The following is a 16,489-nucleotide window of genomic DNA, read 5'->3' as shown; positions in this document are numbered from 1 at the left end:
TAGGAATAAGGAGCATTTTACACCAATTACCTGCTCTGTAATGATTATTCGAAAATAAATCAAATTTACCAACAGCTAAAATATAAATAATACATAAAATTACGTTCCGAAATGTAATGTCAGTACTGCGAGCATGGTCGTGTCTCACTCAACTGTATGTAGATAAGCAGTGACATGACGATACACGTAGTACCGGCAGTGAATTTCAGAACGTGCTTCCTATCATATTCGTAACCCCAAGCGTGTAATGTGTATATCGTCAAGAGAGAACAAAAAAAGTAATTCATATCTCTCCCGTCCTGTTATCGCGACAAACTTTTGGGTAAAAGTTTCGCTAGAGAAGGAGAAAAAACTCGCCGGAAGGAAGAAGTGGGCGTCGATAGGACGAGCAAACTATCCAAATTTATCTTTGGCAATTTAACAAGGAAAAACTGAGAATCGGGCATGAATCCTAAACGAAACTCCAGCTTAGATGCCAAAAAGCTCTCTAGCCTGAATAGCAAGGGAAAAGTTATCGACTGACACAAAGGGACACCTTTTTCTAATATGGAAAATGTTTACCTGTAAGTTTTTCGATGAATCACTAACGATTTTTCTTGCGATATCAAAAGGATTAAGTTGACGTGCTACATAGTATAGTGACAGTACTGGTACAGCATCGATGAACGAATAACCTTTGAAAAATCGGCATCTACATCCCAAGAGGATTATCGAGCAAGGAAACTTGTTTGATTTATCATCGTAATTGATAAACGATCGTAAAGCAACATGAGACTTAAAGGCACAGTCTTGTACTCTCATTTATTCATTTCACCATGAACATCCCCGGTTAGTCGTACAGTGCGTCGGACACGCATTAAGTCTACCTGTAGGTGAGGTCGATCAATGACGTCACTCCCATACATAAGCCAATAAGAAAGCAGGCAAGGTATCCTCTCGGCCAATGAGATTTTTGGATTATGCGAGGTTATCCCATAGCGAAGTGGTTCAGTCGAGGCTGAACCATCTCGCTGCAAGGTCTTTTCACGTTTGAAGCGATCAAATCCAACGTCGACTCACTAGCGGACTGGCCGGTCGGCACGCGTAAATATCCTGGAGGGGGTAAAAACTGGGTCGAGGGTAGTGGAAACCTGGACCAATAGCAAGAGTCAGCGCTATCCCACCATTCGGTTCCTGCGCGCTTTTCTATGGAGGACCCAGTACACTTTTGGATCTTCCGTCGAGAGGTTCTTTTTCGTTTATGTTAAACGGTGCGTGAAGTGGGTGCAGTGAGTCTTGGAGATTTCTATCTCGCCAGCCGGCGATGCAGGGCTGGCGAGCAGTGTATACGAGTGAAAAATGAAAATGTCGTCAAGAAGGTAGTGGCCGTGCGGGCCAGTGCCGGCCTGGCCGGCGCCAAGGCAACAATGACAAGCAAACGCACCGGGATACCAGCTGTCAACGCTCTTCAAAGCTCCAGCTTGATGATCGTCTTCGCGAGCATGATGTTCTTCGTCGTGATGCAGGCACGGGCCAGGGCTACGGCCAATGGGGAACCTTGTAATATAACTGCCGATGGACGGGAGCTCAGTTGCCGCGGGGCTGGCTTATTATCTGTCGCCGACGCATTGCAACAGCTCTTGTCCTCGTACTCCTCCTCGGAGTCCTCGTCAACTGCTACACTCCTCGCCATGCTCAATCTCACTAAGCTGTACGTAACGTAACATCCACTCAAATATGTATTTATGATTTACCGCTCTCCTTTATTTAAACGCTAGAGAGATCCTTTGTGATCCATTCAGGCAACGCAGTCTATGAAGCTAATTTTACCCCACACGATTCACTCCTCGTTTCCCAAGGGAAATGATTTCCCCTCTGCGCTCATTTATCCTTGCTCTCGCTGTCAATGAACTACGTCGTTCTTCATTCATTTTTCCACTCGAAAATGGATATTCATGCAGTTGTACTCAGTCTCAAATTGATCACTTATTACCCCGATAGGCAAGACTGGAGCTTCTATATGTATATTTAATGGTGATGTATAATACTTACTAGTAGTGTATCCCATCTAGTATACCATTGTATTTTCATGCGCGATTGCACCAGACTGTTGATTTTTTCGTGCTCGATCTAATCGAATTACATGAACCCTCCGTTGAAAGTGATGTATAACATCCTCTTACCCAGATGGCAGCTTATTCCCATGTTTCAGCACCATAGCAGAGATTTCACCGCGTATCACTATATATATCCATCTGCTTCCCTTAAATGTAACGTGGATACATGCATCAAGTTATTAAGCTGTCTACTCTGCACTCCATATGAATTTCTGGTTAGTCTACTTGATAAAATACCGAAGTTTCTAAAAGCAGCCACGATTATACCAAATACTTCTAAAACGTGCTAATAATTTGACGTTTTTGATGGCAAAATATCTACATTTTACAATTGCCTTATTAATATTTTTGAATCGAATTTCAAAAGATTAGGAATTGGCACGTGCATTCGTCGTGTTCATGTGGATTAGTGTCTTAGTTGATGCACATTGATTATGAAGAATTCACTTTTGAATAGTAAAACTATTAGAACGAAGAGATCCCAGTACATGGCTAGCATGTGATGTATATACTTGGCTCAATGCCCGGGGTATACGTACTAATTCAACGAGGATTATTCATGAGCAATAACGACCCTTTTGTACTTGAGCCACAATTAATACACAAATCTTCTCGACAGTTAATTCACCTTAAAAAGGATAGCAAAATTCGTCTGCACGTTCATCCAACAAGTCGGTCGCTCCGGATTTTTCTTTAGGCGACTTTTAATAGCGTATCGATACCCCTCGTCAATGTAATTATTTACCTGACACTGAGTAATTAGCCTCGCATCACGCCGCTCTAAAGGTTCCTTCACAAGAGATTCAAGAGCACCACGGGGGAAAGGACGGAAGACGAGGCAGCTAAGAAAAGAAGGAAATAACGAAGAATAGAAAATGAGAAAATAATGAGCATGTCGACCCGAGCTGTCCTCACTGACAATGTCAGTCAGAGTGGCTGGCGTGTCCTCCTGTCGATATTCGTGAATGGCCTTTCACCAGCGAATTCCAACAGAGAATTCGCCTCGGCAACTTATTTTTACGAGCCATTGTGAACCGACTTTAACCTTTCTATCTGTTAGGGATCTCGTTACTCTTCGTGGCTCAAAAATTGATTACCCGTAGCTGATAGATTGGCTCGCCGGGAAATTCGGGATTTACCAGCGAATCGCGTTGGGATTTTTTGGTCGATCGATCAATCGCTGATCAGCTGACGTCGCGCTGCCTTCCCCCAATTACTTATGCCCCGCGATCTTACTGCACGTGCACTCGTTAGCATTTTTCGTCTTTCTGAGTAAACGATCGCGCGTTTACCGATTTCGAAATCCGATTCGCGTACGTGATTGGGCCAGAGTGACGTCATTTTTCAGATACTTTGTGACAATTGGCGAGCCTTTCTACGGGATAGTCATTGCCGTCGCGTTTAACGATCCGAACTCCAAAGGGGAATATCTATGGGAAGCACGCGTGAGAGAGAAGACAAAGAGAGAGAGTGAAAAGAAAGAGGGCAACAGCAAGGAGAATAAAAAAGATGGCAGTCGTCGCGAGGAAGACGCAAACTCCAAACCGAGTTCGCATTTACCGTCGCTTTTTTCGCTTCACGTGATTTATTTTCCCTTCTTCCTTCTCTGCGGAATATTAAAGAGTTCAGACTCTTGTCCAAAGAAAAACTCACCCCCCCTCGCCCCCTCGAACATCCGTCGTTGCGCCTTTTTTTGGTTGGAAGAATCAGTGGAAAATTGCTGAAACCAGCAACACGAAAGGAAATTATTCTTAACTGCCTCCTTTGTCGTCTCTTTCGAGAGACGAAGCTTCGCGTTCACGAAGTTCAAGGCAACTCGAAGCTGCATTGGGTCGGCGTCTGTTGAATTTTCAGGTGGAAAAGGAACTACTTTGAGAGCCCATATTTTCTATCCAACGTATTCAGAATCTTGCGGACGTTCCTTTGGTTTAGATTGCGCCGAGAAAAAGCGAGCATCCTAACTGCTTCTCGTATCTCACGAGACTCGCCGAGTAGATTCTGATATACGGCGAGAGAGAAAAGTTTGGAAAGTTTCATTTTCCTGAAAAGTCATTACTTTTCGTATGTGCTCTCTGACCTGTTTCCGCTGATATTTCGAGAGGGACTGTACGAGGGAAACGTTTCCTCGCTGTCTCTCATTTCGAAGATCCGTGCCCACACTTTCCTAATGGCAAAGTGCATGCAGGCTCTCACGTCCTGCGTATAAATATGTCGAAAACAATGAAAAGCACTGCTGCGCGCACGAGCACTGGACGATCAGAGGAAGAGAATGAAAATGTGGATAAATTTTGGAAACGAAGTGACGCTTGTCCGCGAAATAAATAATATATTCCGTGTTTCGAGTAATATCTCTCTGTATCTGGTGGGTGAGTGTTCAACGACATGCTGTCTAGAATGTGGCACGTAAGCGACGATAGGGGCAGCAGCAGCAGCAGCAGCGGCAGCAGCACAGGTCACGGGGCAGTGTAAGTCGCGTGTGTACGCTCGATGAATTTTCAGATTTATTTCGGTTAACGAGCATGGTCCTGTAGTCGCGGCTTGATCGGGGTTGGCTTACAAATGACGAAAGGAGGATAATGTGAAATAACTCTAGTGGGTTGTTGTATTATTTTAGGTTGGTTATTGTAGGTCATAGCCAATGGGGCATAAGGCGGACAGGAAGTGAACTTTCCGCGCGAGATTTAATCCTGTCGCTCGCGTTTTAATCAGCTGGCTCTTTCTCGCTCCAACTTTAAATTGAGTCTCGTACTTGCGTTACCTGCTGCTCCCCCTTCCTCCTTTTCATGTGACGCGCAAGATTTTTTGATTGGTCAATCGATGGCGCGCCGCGGGGTTAAATGCCACGCAGCACGAGACTCACGCAATCACTGACCACCATAAATCTCTGCCATTTTACGGAATTTCACTTACTCGCAAATCTCCTCATTTCTACAATGCTGGCCGGATGCTGGATTTGGACCGCTCCGGAGAAGACTATAAGCCGATTGTTTTAGTAGAATAGTCAGATTGCTATGCCGTTTCAAGTTTTTTAAAACTTTTTATATTTTTCGATATTTCGTTATCGCTCGGTATTCTCGCGCAATAATCAACGACGTTAACACCACTGTGAGAAAGTTAACGTTTGGAAGATAAGAAAATTCGCGTCTAATGGAAGAACGGCGATCCGTGCTGGTCGATAACTTTACGTTGGCAGGTTAATTTCCCTTGGCTAATCTAGGCAGTGGAGTCTCTCTCTCCCTCTCTCTCCCCCCTCTCTGTCTCTCCCCCCTCTCTCTCTCTCTCTCTCTCTCTCTCTGTCTCATGCCCTTTATACTCGATTAACCTGGCTGAAGTTAACGCGCTGTCAGTAAGTCATCCCTATAGGCCACGTGGGCAAACGATACTCTCTATCTCTTGTCGGGGTGCAAGCACTGGATGGCTATATACGTGTCTACGATGTCGTATGTACCTTAACGATTAATAATTCTCTCTCCGCACTCTCGTGTGTCTCGGAGACTAATCCACTCGGCCCGAATCTGTCCGAATTTCCCCGAACATCCCCGATTCTCCCGCAGGACCGATTGACCAGGACGGCATCCCCTTGGCTAATCGAGCAAGGTTCGCCCAAACTAATCTCATAACTTTTGCTTTAACGACGATTACGCTGTCTTCCCGTAATCCTCTCACGTAGCTAGATTTCTTGTGAAAAGGAAAAAAGAACGAGTCTTCCCAACGGAGAGACGGAGAGACGGAGGGTGAACCTTCATCCCTTACGTATACCTGTATCTCCTTACTTTATCTCAAGAATCCAGCTGTTTAAATCTCTGGGTCACGTTGCCAAGGATTGATTCGCGCAAAGTTCCGAGCCTACTGCAAAATCAAAAGTTACGGGCATAAATTGAATAACTCGATTAGTTTAATCCGAGTGACTCCTACGTTTTAGGCGTGGGTACATATATATATATATATATACACACAGAGATACGGTTACGCTTGATGTAACTTGGATAGTCCGCGCTACAGTGCCTATAGTTTTGGCTGAAATGCGATATCGCGCGATCAACAGTTTAAGCCAATGTAGTTAGTATTCACGATTGGAATAGCCTATATTCGGAGCAGGAGTAACGTGGCATAATGGATTGTGAAGTCATAAGTGGGCGTCGCGCAACAAGGCGAAAGAGGTGAAAGCCGTGAACTTGTCCGGGCCTATCTTTATTGGGCCAGAGTCGGTTTACTGTCGCCGTCAAATTTTCTTTTACGAAAGTAATAAGAGGGCGTATAGCGTGAGATTGAGAGAGAAAGAGAGAGGCCAAAGGACCCGCGGGAAGCAGCGACAATAAAGCGGCACTGTAGACGCTCCAGGGTGCTTGTGCTTCTCGTGTAAAGAGTAAAGGTGAAACCCTGTCGTATTCGTAGTCGAGTGGACACAAGCCCGGCTAAGTTTACTGAGTATACCGAGTATATATACCGGCTATAAGGTGAGAGGGAATAGGTACGAGAGCGTCCTTATTATTCGTTACACGAAAGCGAAAGAAGAAATTGGTCGTTGCGTCATCGCGATATTCCGGCTGCTATATGCTTGGCGTATAAATAAAGTCAACCGCTCCCGCCATTCCGGACCCCTCCTCCGCCTCTTCCCCCTCTTTTCCCCCTCCTCCTCGTCAACACCCCCGTGGGCTCTATTTTTTTATTTTATTTCTTTTTCTCCCTCCTCGCTCTCAGCTTTTCTCTTGCTTCCTTCCGATACTAATGGCAAATGTGAACTGTGCGAAGGTAAGGCGACGCGACGGACGTCCAAGTGGATCGACGGGAGGCTCGTTCAGTGTCGTTTGCTCGCGAAGGGATGCTGGCGCCATAAACCAGGAAGGTCCCTTTTGTTTTTTAGCCGCAGCTCTCTGATATTTTCGGGAAGAACGCAGCGATGGCCGTGGCTATTCGTCGTAAGGGGTCTCCATCCTCTTGTCTCTCTCTCTCTCTCTCTCTCTCTCTCTCTCTCTCTCTCTCTCTCTCTCTCTCCCTCTCTCTCTCTCTCCCTCTCTCTCTCTCTCTCTCTTTCCCTCGCCTGCTTCTTCGTCTTTCCTCCCTCCACTCCCCCAGCCTCTCTCTCTCTCTCTCTCTCTCTATCTCTCTACCTCTACGTCGCCCTGATCGTGGCCACAAGCTTTATTTTCGATGGAATCGTTAAATGCCTCGTTTTACGAGGATCGCCTCGCTTTCAGAGCATTTGATAATAAGTCGCTGAAAATTGGCGCTCCCGATGCAGACGTATTGGACGTCGGTTCCTCCGGCTTCTTGGAGGTTGCGATGCCTCACCCTGGCTGATTTATCGGGTTTTCACTCGCCGAGCTAAACAGGGAAGGGACATCGATCGAAAAATAAAGTTTAGCACTCACGATACGAGGGGAAACGAATCGTGATCGGCATTCGCTGGCCGCACTTACGAGGACTTTACGAGCAGCTGCGCACGCGGAGGCTCTCGAATAATTTAGATTTTTCGATTTGCCCGAGCAGCGAATGGAACAGTTTAACGAGGCATTCTTATTCCTGTTGATTAGCAAAGAATCATTTGTCCGGAGTACTCGTTGATTAGCATTGAGGAGTTATTGGGGCCGCAAGCGCCATCTTTACTGGACTTTGAATTTCTTGCCAGAAACTCGGAAAGCCAGAAATACGGATCAATGGAGTTCCCGCTGGTCTGAGTTTAGCTATTTAGCTATTTAGCTGGAAATAAAGTGGACTTGCGAGACTTTCGAGCTTCTTTTTACTATTTTTCCTCGTATTTTATGACCATCGGATTAATACGGACGGGCTACGTTTCCTTTCTTCGAGAAAGTTCAAAGTCCCATCGGCGAGCTCTCTTCGTGACATCTTGCTAAGATGTCCCTCTAAGACTCCATTAACGTGTTACTAAGGGATCGCGGGCATTTATTGCGTAATAACCATGTCTTGGAAGGGTCACGAGTCCTTCTGCTAGATACACCTTGAATATTCTTTCTCTCGTTCTACCTCCCGATCAAATTGATCCTGGCTCTCTCTCTCTCTCTCTCTCCCCCTCTCGCTCCTCTCGCGTCGTCTTCCATAACGCAGTGCCAATCCCCGCTGAATCCACTATGTAAAAAGTTCCCCAAGGCTCTGAGTAATTCCTAGGTAAATTCCATGGAGCACGCAACGATTCGCAGCATCTCTCGTGGAATTTCTCTCTCCGTCCCCTTTTCGCTTGCAAATAGTCGTAACCGATGTGGAACCTCGAATATTTTCCATTTGCACGCGAAGAAGAATTCCATTGGAATTGGAGAGCGTCTCGGGCTCCTGTGGATATTCGAAAATGTATGAAAGTGCAATCTGTCCCTCGGTGCGCCGCTTGACTCGCATGTCTGGATGCACTGTGTGTGACTGTGGGACAAACCTATATGCCCAGACACGTATCTCGTTATTTTTTCCCGGTCTCCATTTCCTCTTGTCGACTCTCCGATAAAAGTCCCGTTCATCGTTGCCCAGCACTCTTACTCCAGTGGCCGGCCGCGGCAGTTCATGTTTACGCGCAAACTCTTATCCAATCAATCACCTCAGCTGTCGACTGGGCCGATCAATCATCCCGTCTTTAACTGCGCGACAGTTATTAATCTCGCTCGTTCTACCAACCCGCTGAATTTATCGGCTCCGAAGATGCTGCTGGGTAAGGAGGAGGAAGCTCCTTTGCGGCATCAGCACCACCTACCTGCTAATCATCCTGAGCCGACAATCAGAGGTCGCCGTCCCGAGCAAAAAGAACCTGCCTCGGATGTACTCGCGAGCATCAGGATTCGCCTTGTCCCCTATCGCGGTCGTCCCTTGAGACGACATCTGAGACGTTTTTCTCGACATCGCCTATATCCTCCTGTTCTTCTAATGGCGCTGCTATGCATACACGGCTGTGACAACAAACAGCTCCTTCGAGCACTCGAAAGCATCGGGCACTGAATAATCCATAGCCGAGAAAAGCGGCAATGCTTATTTTCGTCCTTGATTCAAATGCCGGGCATTAATCAATCGCTTGGCGGCGCTTAACGCGAACGCCGATGCCCAGGAACTCCAAGAGATTTATATTTAGAGCGAAATCTCTCGCTCTCTCTCCCTCATTTTTTTTTTCGCCATTCATATTTCATTAGAATTTTAGATTCAGTGAAAAAGAATCGTCATACCGACGACATTTGGAATTTTAGGATTCCTCCTCTTTCTTTTTTTCTACTTTTTTTCACCCTCCACTTAAATGCTTAGTATACCTATACGTGCCTCTGATCGATAAACTCTCATCTTTGATTTGACATATTTCGAATGCTTTCCTCGAGATTAATTTACTCCTCTATTTCAGAGATCTTACGAGCAACAATCTAACGGACATTCCGGCTCAGGCTTTTCATCAATTTTCTAATCTTCAAATATTGTAAGTATTATATCGTTCTTCGGGACTATTACGTTGACATGCCGAATATCCTTTTAATTGACTGTACCCTCTTTTTTTTTTCTTTTACTTCTTTCAGATTGCTTCGACGCAACCGTTTGAGCAACATCAACGAACACGCATTTTCCAATTTGACAAATCTTCGAGTGCTGTTAGTATTTTAATTTTAAAGGAGTTATCATTCTCCATGGATTAACTCATTCTCATTAAGGTAATTGAACTTGATGAGTTTGCTCTTTACTTTCCAGAGAACTCGATGATAATTACTTAACGGATATTCCCAGTGCGATTAAGCAGCTCGTCAACATGGAGGACTTGTGAGTCGCCATTAACTCTTAAGATCTAACCTACCAATTTCCCTTATACCGATGTAAGTAGCCGTCAATTCGTTTCTAAAAAATGTTTTCAGATCGATAACGAATAACAGAATACAGAGAATAAACGCCGACGCATTCAGTCGCGCGAGTAACTTGGTCTCTCTTGATTTACGTGGAAATCCTATAAAGAGAATTCACGTGGATGCTTTTCAAAATCTTCACAGACTGCGTAAGTTGTAAGTATGTTACAATAAGGAGATAACGTTGATAATCATGTTTGTGTATGATGATATAACAGGTGAATTAGGCTTAATCGTCTCTGTCATGTATCCTAGAGCCAGTCCTTGCATTTAAAATATAACATGTATAGTATAAAAGAAAAACCTAATAAAAAAAAAAAGTATACGGTTGATCTTCTGTCAGTACTGTTATTCTTTTGGTTTTCGATAACTCCATCTTTTGCCTTTACGATATAGGATTCTGTCGAATGCCAAGGATTTGGAAGATTTCCCTAATTTGAATGGGACCAGTTCTTTGGAGGTCCTGCGAGTCGATCGTGCTCACCTGCGAGAAGTGCCGGAGGATCTTTGCGAGAAATGTCCAAAGCTCAAAAGTTTGTCAGTATTTTCGGGAATTATAAATTCAGTTACACAGTTTGACCAATGGTCGAGCTGATAATTAATCTGTCGTTCGTTCTCCTTGCAGAGACATGAAGTCGAATCAATTGACTCGTATTCCAAATTTGAAGGGTTGTAATGATCTTCGGGTCTTGTAAGTAGATCAGTCGTGCCGGCTAGTTGACGAATTTTTCTATTTACTGACAAGTTTTAATAATTATGCTGGAATTCCAGGGATCTGGCAAGTAACCTCATTACTTCCTTGGACGAGCAGCCCTTCGGCAGTCTTCGCGCACTTCACGATTTACTTTTGTCCAATAATAATTTAAGGACCATACCCAGAGACGCATTTACTGGATTAACTCGATTACAAGTATTGTAAGTTTCATCTTCATTATCAAATAGGATATTATGTCAAAGTCCTTTTCAGCCATCATCTAATGCTTGACACTTTTAGTGTTTAATCAGTACATTATTTGGTAATTTTGAACAAGAGTCGGAGTAACTTGTAATAATTGATGCGTCGCGTTTTCAGAGACTTGGAAAGTAATGTAATAGAGGACATACATCCAGATGCCTTTAGGGAAACAAGGCAACTGGAAGATTTGTAAGTTTTAATAATTACGATAACGCACAGCGGCTGGGATTGACTAAGCCCCATTGATTTATAACGCGGTTTGAATTGCAGGAATTTAGGCAATAATGTATTTCCGACCCTTCCGATAACCGGCTTATCGAGACTCTTACACTTGAAGACCTTCAATAATCCTGCCCTGAGGGAGTTTCCTGCTCCCGATAGATTCCCTAGGGTGCAAACTATGGTCCTCTCCTACGCTTATCATTGTTGCTCCTTTCTGGCGATCAACGTTGACGATCCTGTGACAAAGTCGCCCGTCAGAGAATCCGTACTCTTTCCCACGGACAATGAATTCGACATGAGCCTTTGGAATTCGAGCCTAACTGACATTTGGCCGCAGTTGCGTAAGTAATCCTTAGGAACGTGATGATTTTATTTTTTGCTCAAAAGATACCTTGGAAAGATTAAAAAAAAACAGTATACCGATAAACTGAATGAACAGCAAAGTCTCCTAGAGACTTATATTGACATTCGTTTAATTTTGTCTTTGAGAAATTCTCTAGTGACTGGGAAGTAATATATTTTATGTGAATTATTTGCAGCTAATGGCGGATTCGGGTTTTTCTCTAAATTACATTATTTCGCTTATTTTCTCAACCTCTTTTCCTTGACATCAAAATCTTTGTCAGACTCCTTCTGTTACTGTTCATAGTATTAGTCTCTATAAGTACTTGCTGCCATTTCGACCTAGCCGTCGGAAATCCTGTAATTCACTGAAGTGACGAAATTTTTTAGATAACTTGAGCAACAAATTTGGATCAGAAATAAATGAACTTTGGGATAACTTTGGTTCAGATTTCACTTACCCTGGTAATCTGCCGTCCTACGTCGAGGATTATTTCGAGGATCAGGACGGAAGGACGACTGTCGCAGGACAAATTGCAAATCCTCCGCACATACAGTGCTTGCCACAGCCTGGTTTGTTCATTAAGTTATTATTTATTTATCGAAAAATGTTATTTGTGATAATACCGTAAACAGCGAATGTAAGAGGATAAATAATTTCAGATATACTTTTGAGAACTCTGAATATCCTGTAATATAACGTTTAATTTTAGGACCTTTTTTGCCATGCCAAGACCTCTTTGACTGGTGGACACTTCGTTGTGGCGTCTGGATCGTCTTTCTTCTGGCAATGCTTGGAAACGGTACCGTCGTCTTCGTCCTAATCTTCTCCAGGAGCAAAATGGATGTGCCCAGATTCCTCGTTTGTAACCTGGCCGCTGCCGATTTCTTTATGGGAATTTATCTAGGTAACAGAACGAATACAGTAAGACAGTCATTCGCAAAAAGTGCGAGCTAAGGATTTGCAACGATGATAAACGATTGCATAAGTCTGTAAAAAGGTTTAATTTACTTATTTCGCAGGCTTATTGGCCGTAGTGGATGCATCGACCCTTGGAGAATTTCGTATGTATGCTATACCCTGGCAGATGTCAGCAGGCTGCCAGCTGGCCGGCTTCCTCGGAGTTCTCAGTTCGGAGTTGAGTGTCTATACTCTGGCAGTGATAACACTCGAGCGTAATTACGCGATCACGCATGCAATGCATTTGAACAAACGATTGTCATTGAAGCACGCTGGCTACATAATGACAGTCGGTTGGGGTTTCGCTGTGTCTATGGCCACACTGCCGTTACTTGGAATATCCGACTATCGTAAATTTGCCATCTGCCTGCCGTTCGAAACAACGGGTACTGCCTCGTTAACCTACGTAGTGTTCCTTATGTTGATAAACGGCGTAGCCTTCCTCATTCTGATGGGATGCTACCTCAAGATGTATTGTGCTATTAGAGGCTCCCAGGCCTGGAATTCAAATGACTCCCGAATCGCCAAGAGGATGGCTCTCCTGGTCTTTACTGATTTTCTTTGCTGGTCGCCGATAGCCTTTTTCTCCTTGACGGCAGCATTCGGTCTTCAACTGGTCTCCCTTGAGCAGGCCAAAGTATTTGCAGTGTTCGTCCTTCCTTTGAATTCTTGCTGCAATCCGTTTCTTTATGCCATCCTGACCAAGCAATTCAAGAAAGACTGCGTTCTCATATGCAAGGCCATCGAAGAGTCCAGAGTCACCAGAGGAATTGGAAGATGTCGGCACAGTTCGAATTTCAGTAATCGTCAGACTCCGGCAAACACCAACAGTCTTGTGGACAGATCGAGTCGCGAGCAACAACCTTGTGCTTGCAACACGCGTCTTCTCGAGAACGGACAGTACTCCTCCAGTTGGTGGAGATCCAGATGGTTGTGGCCATGTCAAGTTCAAAGGCAACGACACACTAGGAGCGATCAGTACGCCTATCAGATTGCAGAAATTCAACAAAAGCAGCACAAGAGAGCCTCTTCCGTCTCGTCCAGTGAGAACTTTTCATCCTCTAGATCGGATTCCTGGAGGCAGACCCACCATTGCGGGATACCTCTAAGATTATTGGATCCTAAGAGAAGGGCTTCTTCATGGTTGATCACCAGGAAGCCATCGCAGGACTCGAATCTAAGTTCATCGAGAAATGATTCCTCCGGATCAGCAACCACGGCTAGTACCAGCACATGGAGAATGTCTAGATCGAGTGCCAGCTTAGAAGTCTCAAGACCCGCACCAAGGCCAGTTAGACCAAAACCCAGACTCACGAGGCAACTCGCTATCCAAGAACCCGAGCCACCAGGCTCACCAGGCAGACTCGCTGTTAGACTTCTTGCCACTATTCCTTCCGCCGCGGAGATGAGCGAACAACAAGATGACGACGGCGCCCTGGCGAATTAAAAGAGATAATTCGCTCGTGCAGAGAATTATAAATACTTGAAGAGAATCAAGTTAAGTGATGAGTTCGTATACTATAAAAGATATTCCTTTCTCTCGAGGAGCGAAGGAGACTAGATTGCGGATGACTTAGTCAATATATTGTAGCGTATTACGTATACAGGAATACGTATTTCGGTCGAACCGAGCCATGACAACGGAAGAGGACACCATGACATTTTAGTATTGTATAACTATTAATGCGCTAATCGATTGATCATGACAGGAGAAGTAACGAGCGTGTACAGAAAAGTGATGCCTCTCCCTTAATGCAGCCTTTAGCTCTTTTCAGCTGAGAAAGGATAGAATATAATATTTCTACGTCTACTTAATTTTATCTACTATTAAGAGCCTGCAATATAGTGGAAGACCCTCGGGACTGCATTAATTGAGCACCGTGCCAATTGTGCTGGACACAGGATACCACTATAAATACTATTTCTAAATAGCAACTAATCACCCTCAGCAATCTTACATCGGCCAATCGAGACGTACCCTGGGTCCATCTCCGTTGCTCACTCGAAATTCCAAGCGGATTTTAATGAGTTAATGCAGAGTCTTTTGGCAAGTAGTCCAATTTCCACTCATGGAAACGATGTACCATAACTTTCGGTTGTACATTGCTGTAAAAGGAAGTTTTGCCATCAATTTCCGATAACATAGCTATTTAAACACACGCTCTCTCTCTCTCTCTCTCTCTCTCTCTCTCTCTCTCTCTCTCTCTCTCTCTCTCTCTCTTCTCAATTATAAGACTGACCGTAGACGCCATAGATATTTAACATGAACGTAGCATCGAAACGTTCATCAGGGATGCATCCAGGGAATTGACGATGCAACTCGTTACTTCATAATCTGCAGTGCAATTACAATTTACACGTGGACCTCTCTTTTAACCGATTGACTTTTAATATTAATAGCATTGCGCCAACTGCCGTACTATTTTATACGATTCTCAATAATTGGGAGAAACAATCATTTTCTTTTTCATGTCTCAAGTTAAGAGGAACTCCTTGTTAGTTTTTCAACAGAATCATTGTGTATCAAGTGGGAACGTCCATTAGATCTGAGAAGAACCAACGAAACATTATAAAATATATAGGGAACACTATATGAAACTAATTAAAAAAACAAGAGTATCATATTCCATCTACGCAGTGTCCTAGCAATTACTGGTAACTATATTACTTGGAGGAGGTGGATACTCGTTGATCTAATAAAAGAAAGCGACAAGACGTTGACTCACCTATAGCAGATTAAAGGAATAGTCGAAATTTGGTAAACTCTAAAGCCTGTATTCAGAACTCGCTCTTAGTGCTAATAGCGCGCTCTTAAATTCTTTCTTAGTGACTTTTAACTACAAGCGACTCTGTTAGTGACTTTAAGAGCGAGTTGTGAATACGGGCTTATGATTGCAAAAGAAGCTATGTATCGTAGCTTTAAAGATAAAGTGAATCTCAACACGATTGTATCCGAAGAGGCAAAAGTAAATAATCACCGAGACACATACTTTTGCTTCTACAGTTTTGACTTATATACACGCGTAACACTTAGGAGATACTTGAAGGGAGAATTTTCCCTGCGCACAAAATTCACACAAACGTTTTATTACCTGTTACTCGTGAAGCTGCGACGAGTAGTTTTTTCTTAGCGATTTTTGTAAATACTGTAATCACTTTTTTACTTGATCCCCCTTATCGCCCCCCTCTACCCGCTAATTGACTAGACAGGCCCTTTGCGTTTTACTTCGTTACTTAGAGTTTACCTTTAGAATATTTACTTATTTATATTCGACACATGGACTCGTAAGTAACGTCGTTTAAGGACTTGTTAGTTAAGTAAAGGCGAGTATTATTATTTATACAAAGTAATATATATCTATATACAAATATATATATTTATTAGATTTACACCAACAACGTGCGGCGTCTAGAAGTCGGGTAAAAGATGGGATCCTTTTTTTCTATTCTTTTTCACGAGGATTGTCGTCGCGAATGAATTTTTCGCGCAAGTAGCCCAGCGACGCCACGCGGCACCTGCTATGCATTGTCAAAGTGAAAATAAGTGGACAAAAGAAAAAGAGGGGATAAAAGGAAACAGAACAAACGTTGTTCGACAATAAGAACTGAATGCTATGCTCTTCTAAACCTAGTCCATATTTTGCAGTAACTGTTATACTGTTGCTGTGTTGTTTACTACGGCGAGAAACCTTTGTCGACATGGACATCTACATTTGTAACTGAACGAGAAGAAAAGTTTAAAACTAGCTAGCTAATATTAAATTTGAATTTATTAACGGATTTATGAGGAGTTAAATTTTAAGCGAACGAATTTGTAAGTACCCGATTGACTTTGCGAATGGGACTCGCTTACATTTTTCATAGTCGTATTAATTGTAAAAGTCGAATTAATCCTCCCAATTATTTATTTATTTATTTTACCATTTGATTGGAAAATATTGTAAATCTTTACAAGGATCCAAAGTGAATTAACGAATAATAGAGTAAAATTAATCAGTGGCTTTGCAATAAAATTGAGACACACTCAAGATCTCACTGTCGCTTTATTCACTCATTTGCACACTCCCCCCCCCCCCCCCCCCCCCTCTTTTTTTTT

General features: G+C 43.5%; 1 protein-coding gene across 2 annotated transcripts; it reads left to right on the top strand.

The window, feature by feature from the left end:
- Window positions 1–575: 575 nt before the first annotated feature.
- LOC107271845 (lutropin-choriogonadotropic hormone receptor) lies at window positions 576–16,421 on the top strand. Of its 2 annotated transcripts, none has more exons than XM_015748333.2 (13): window positions 576–1,690; window positions 9,427–9,498; window positions 9,596–9,667; window positions 9,765–9,833; window positions 9,926–10,069; window positions 10,310–10,450; window positions 10,539–10,604; window positions 10,685–10,828; window positions 10,986–11,057; window positions 11,139–11,431; window positions 11,883–12,005; window positions 12,146–12,340; window positions 12,456–16,421. In XM_015748333.2, the coding sequence occupies exons 1-13, from the start codon at window positions 1,407–1,409 to the stop codon at window positions 13,838–13,840; spliced, it is 3,060 nt and encodes a 1,019-aa protein (XP_015603819.1). In that variant the 5' UTR covers window positions 576–1,406; the 3' UTR covers window positions 13,841–16,421. The 2 variants fall into 2 exon arrangements, with proteins under 2 accessions (XP_015603819.1, XP_015603818.1); XM_015748332.2 differs by having other exon boundaries at window positions 578–1,690; window positions 11,823–12,005.
- The last annotated feature ends 68 nt before the right edge of the window (window positions 16,422–16,489 follow it).

Source organism: Cephus cinctus, unplaced genomic scaffold (assembly GCF_000341935.2).
Source record: "Cephus cinctus unplaced genomic scaffold, Ccin1 Ccin1_scaffold1043, whole genome shotgun sequence".
Classification (NCBI taxonomy): Eukaryota; Metazoa; Arthropoda; class Insecta; order Hymenoptera; family Cephidae; genus Cephus; species Cephus cinctus.
This window is presented reverse-complemented; position numbering and strand designations above follow the sequence as displayed.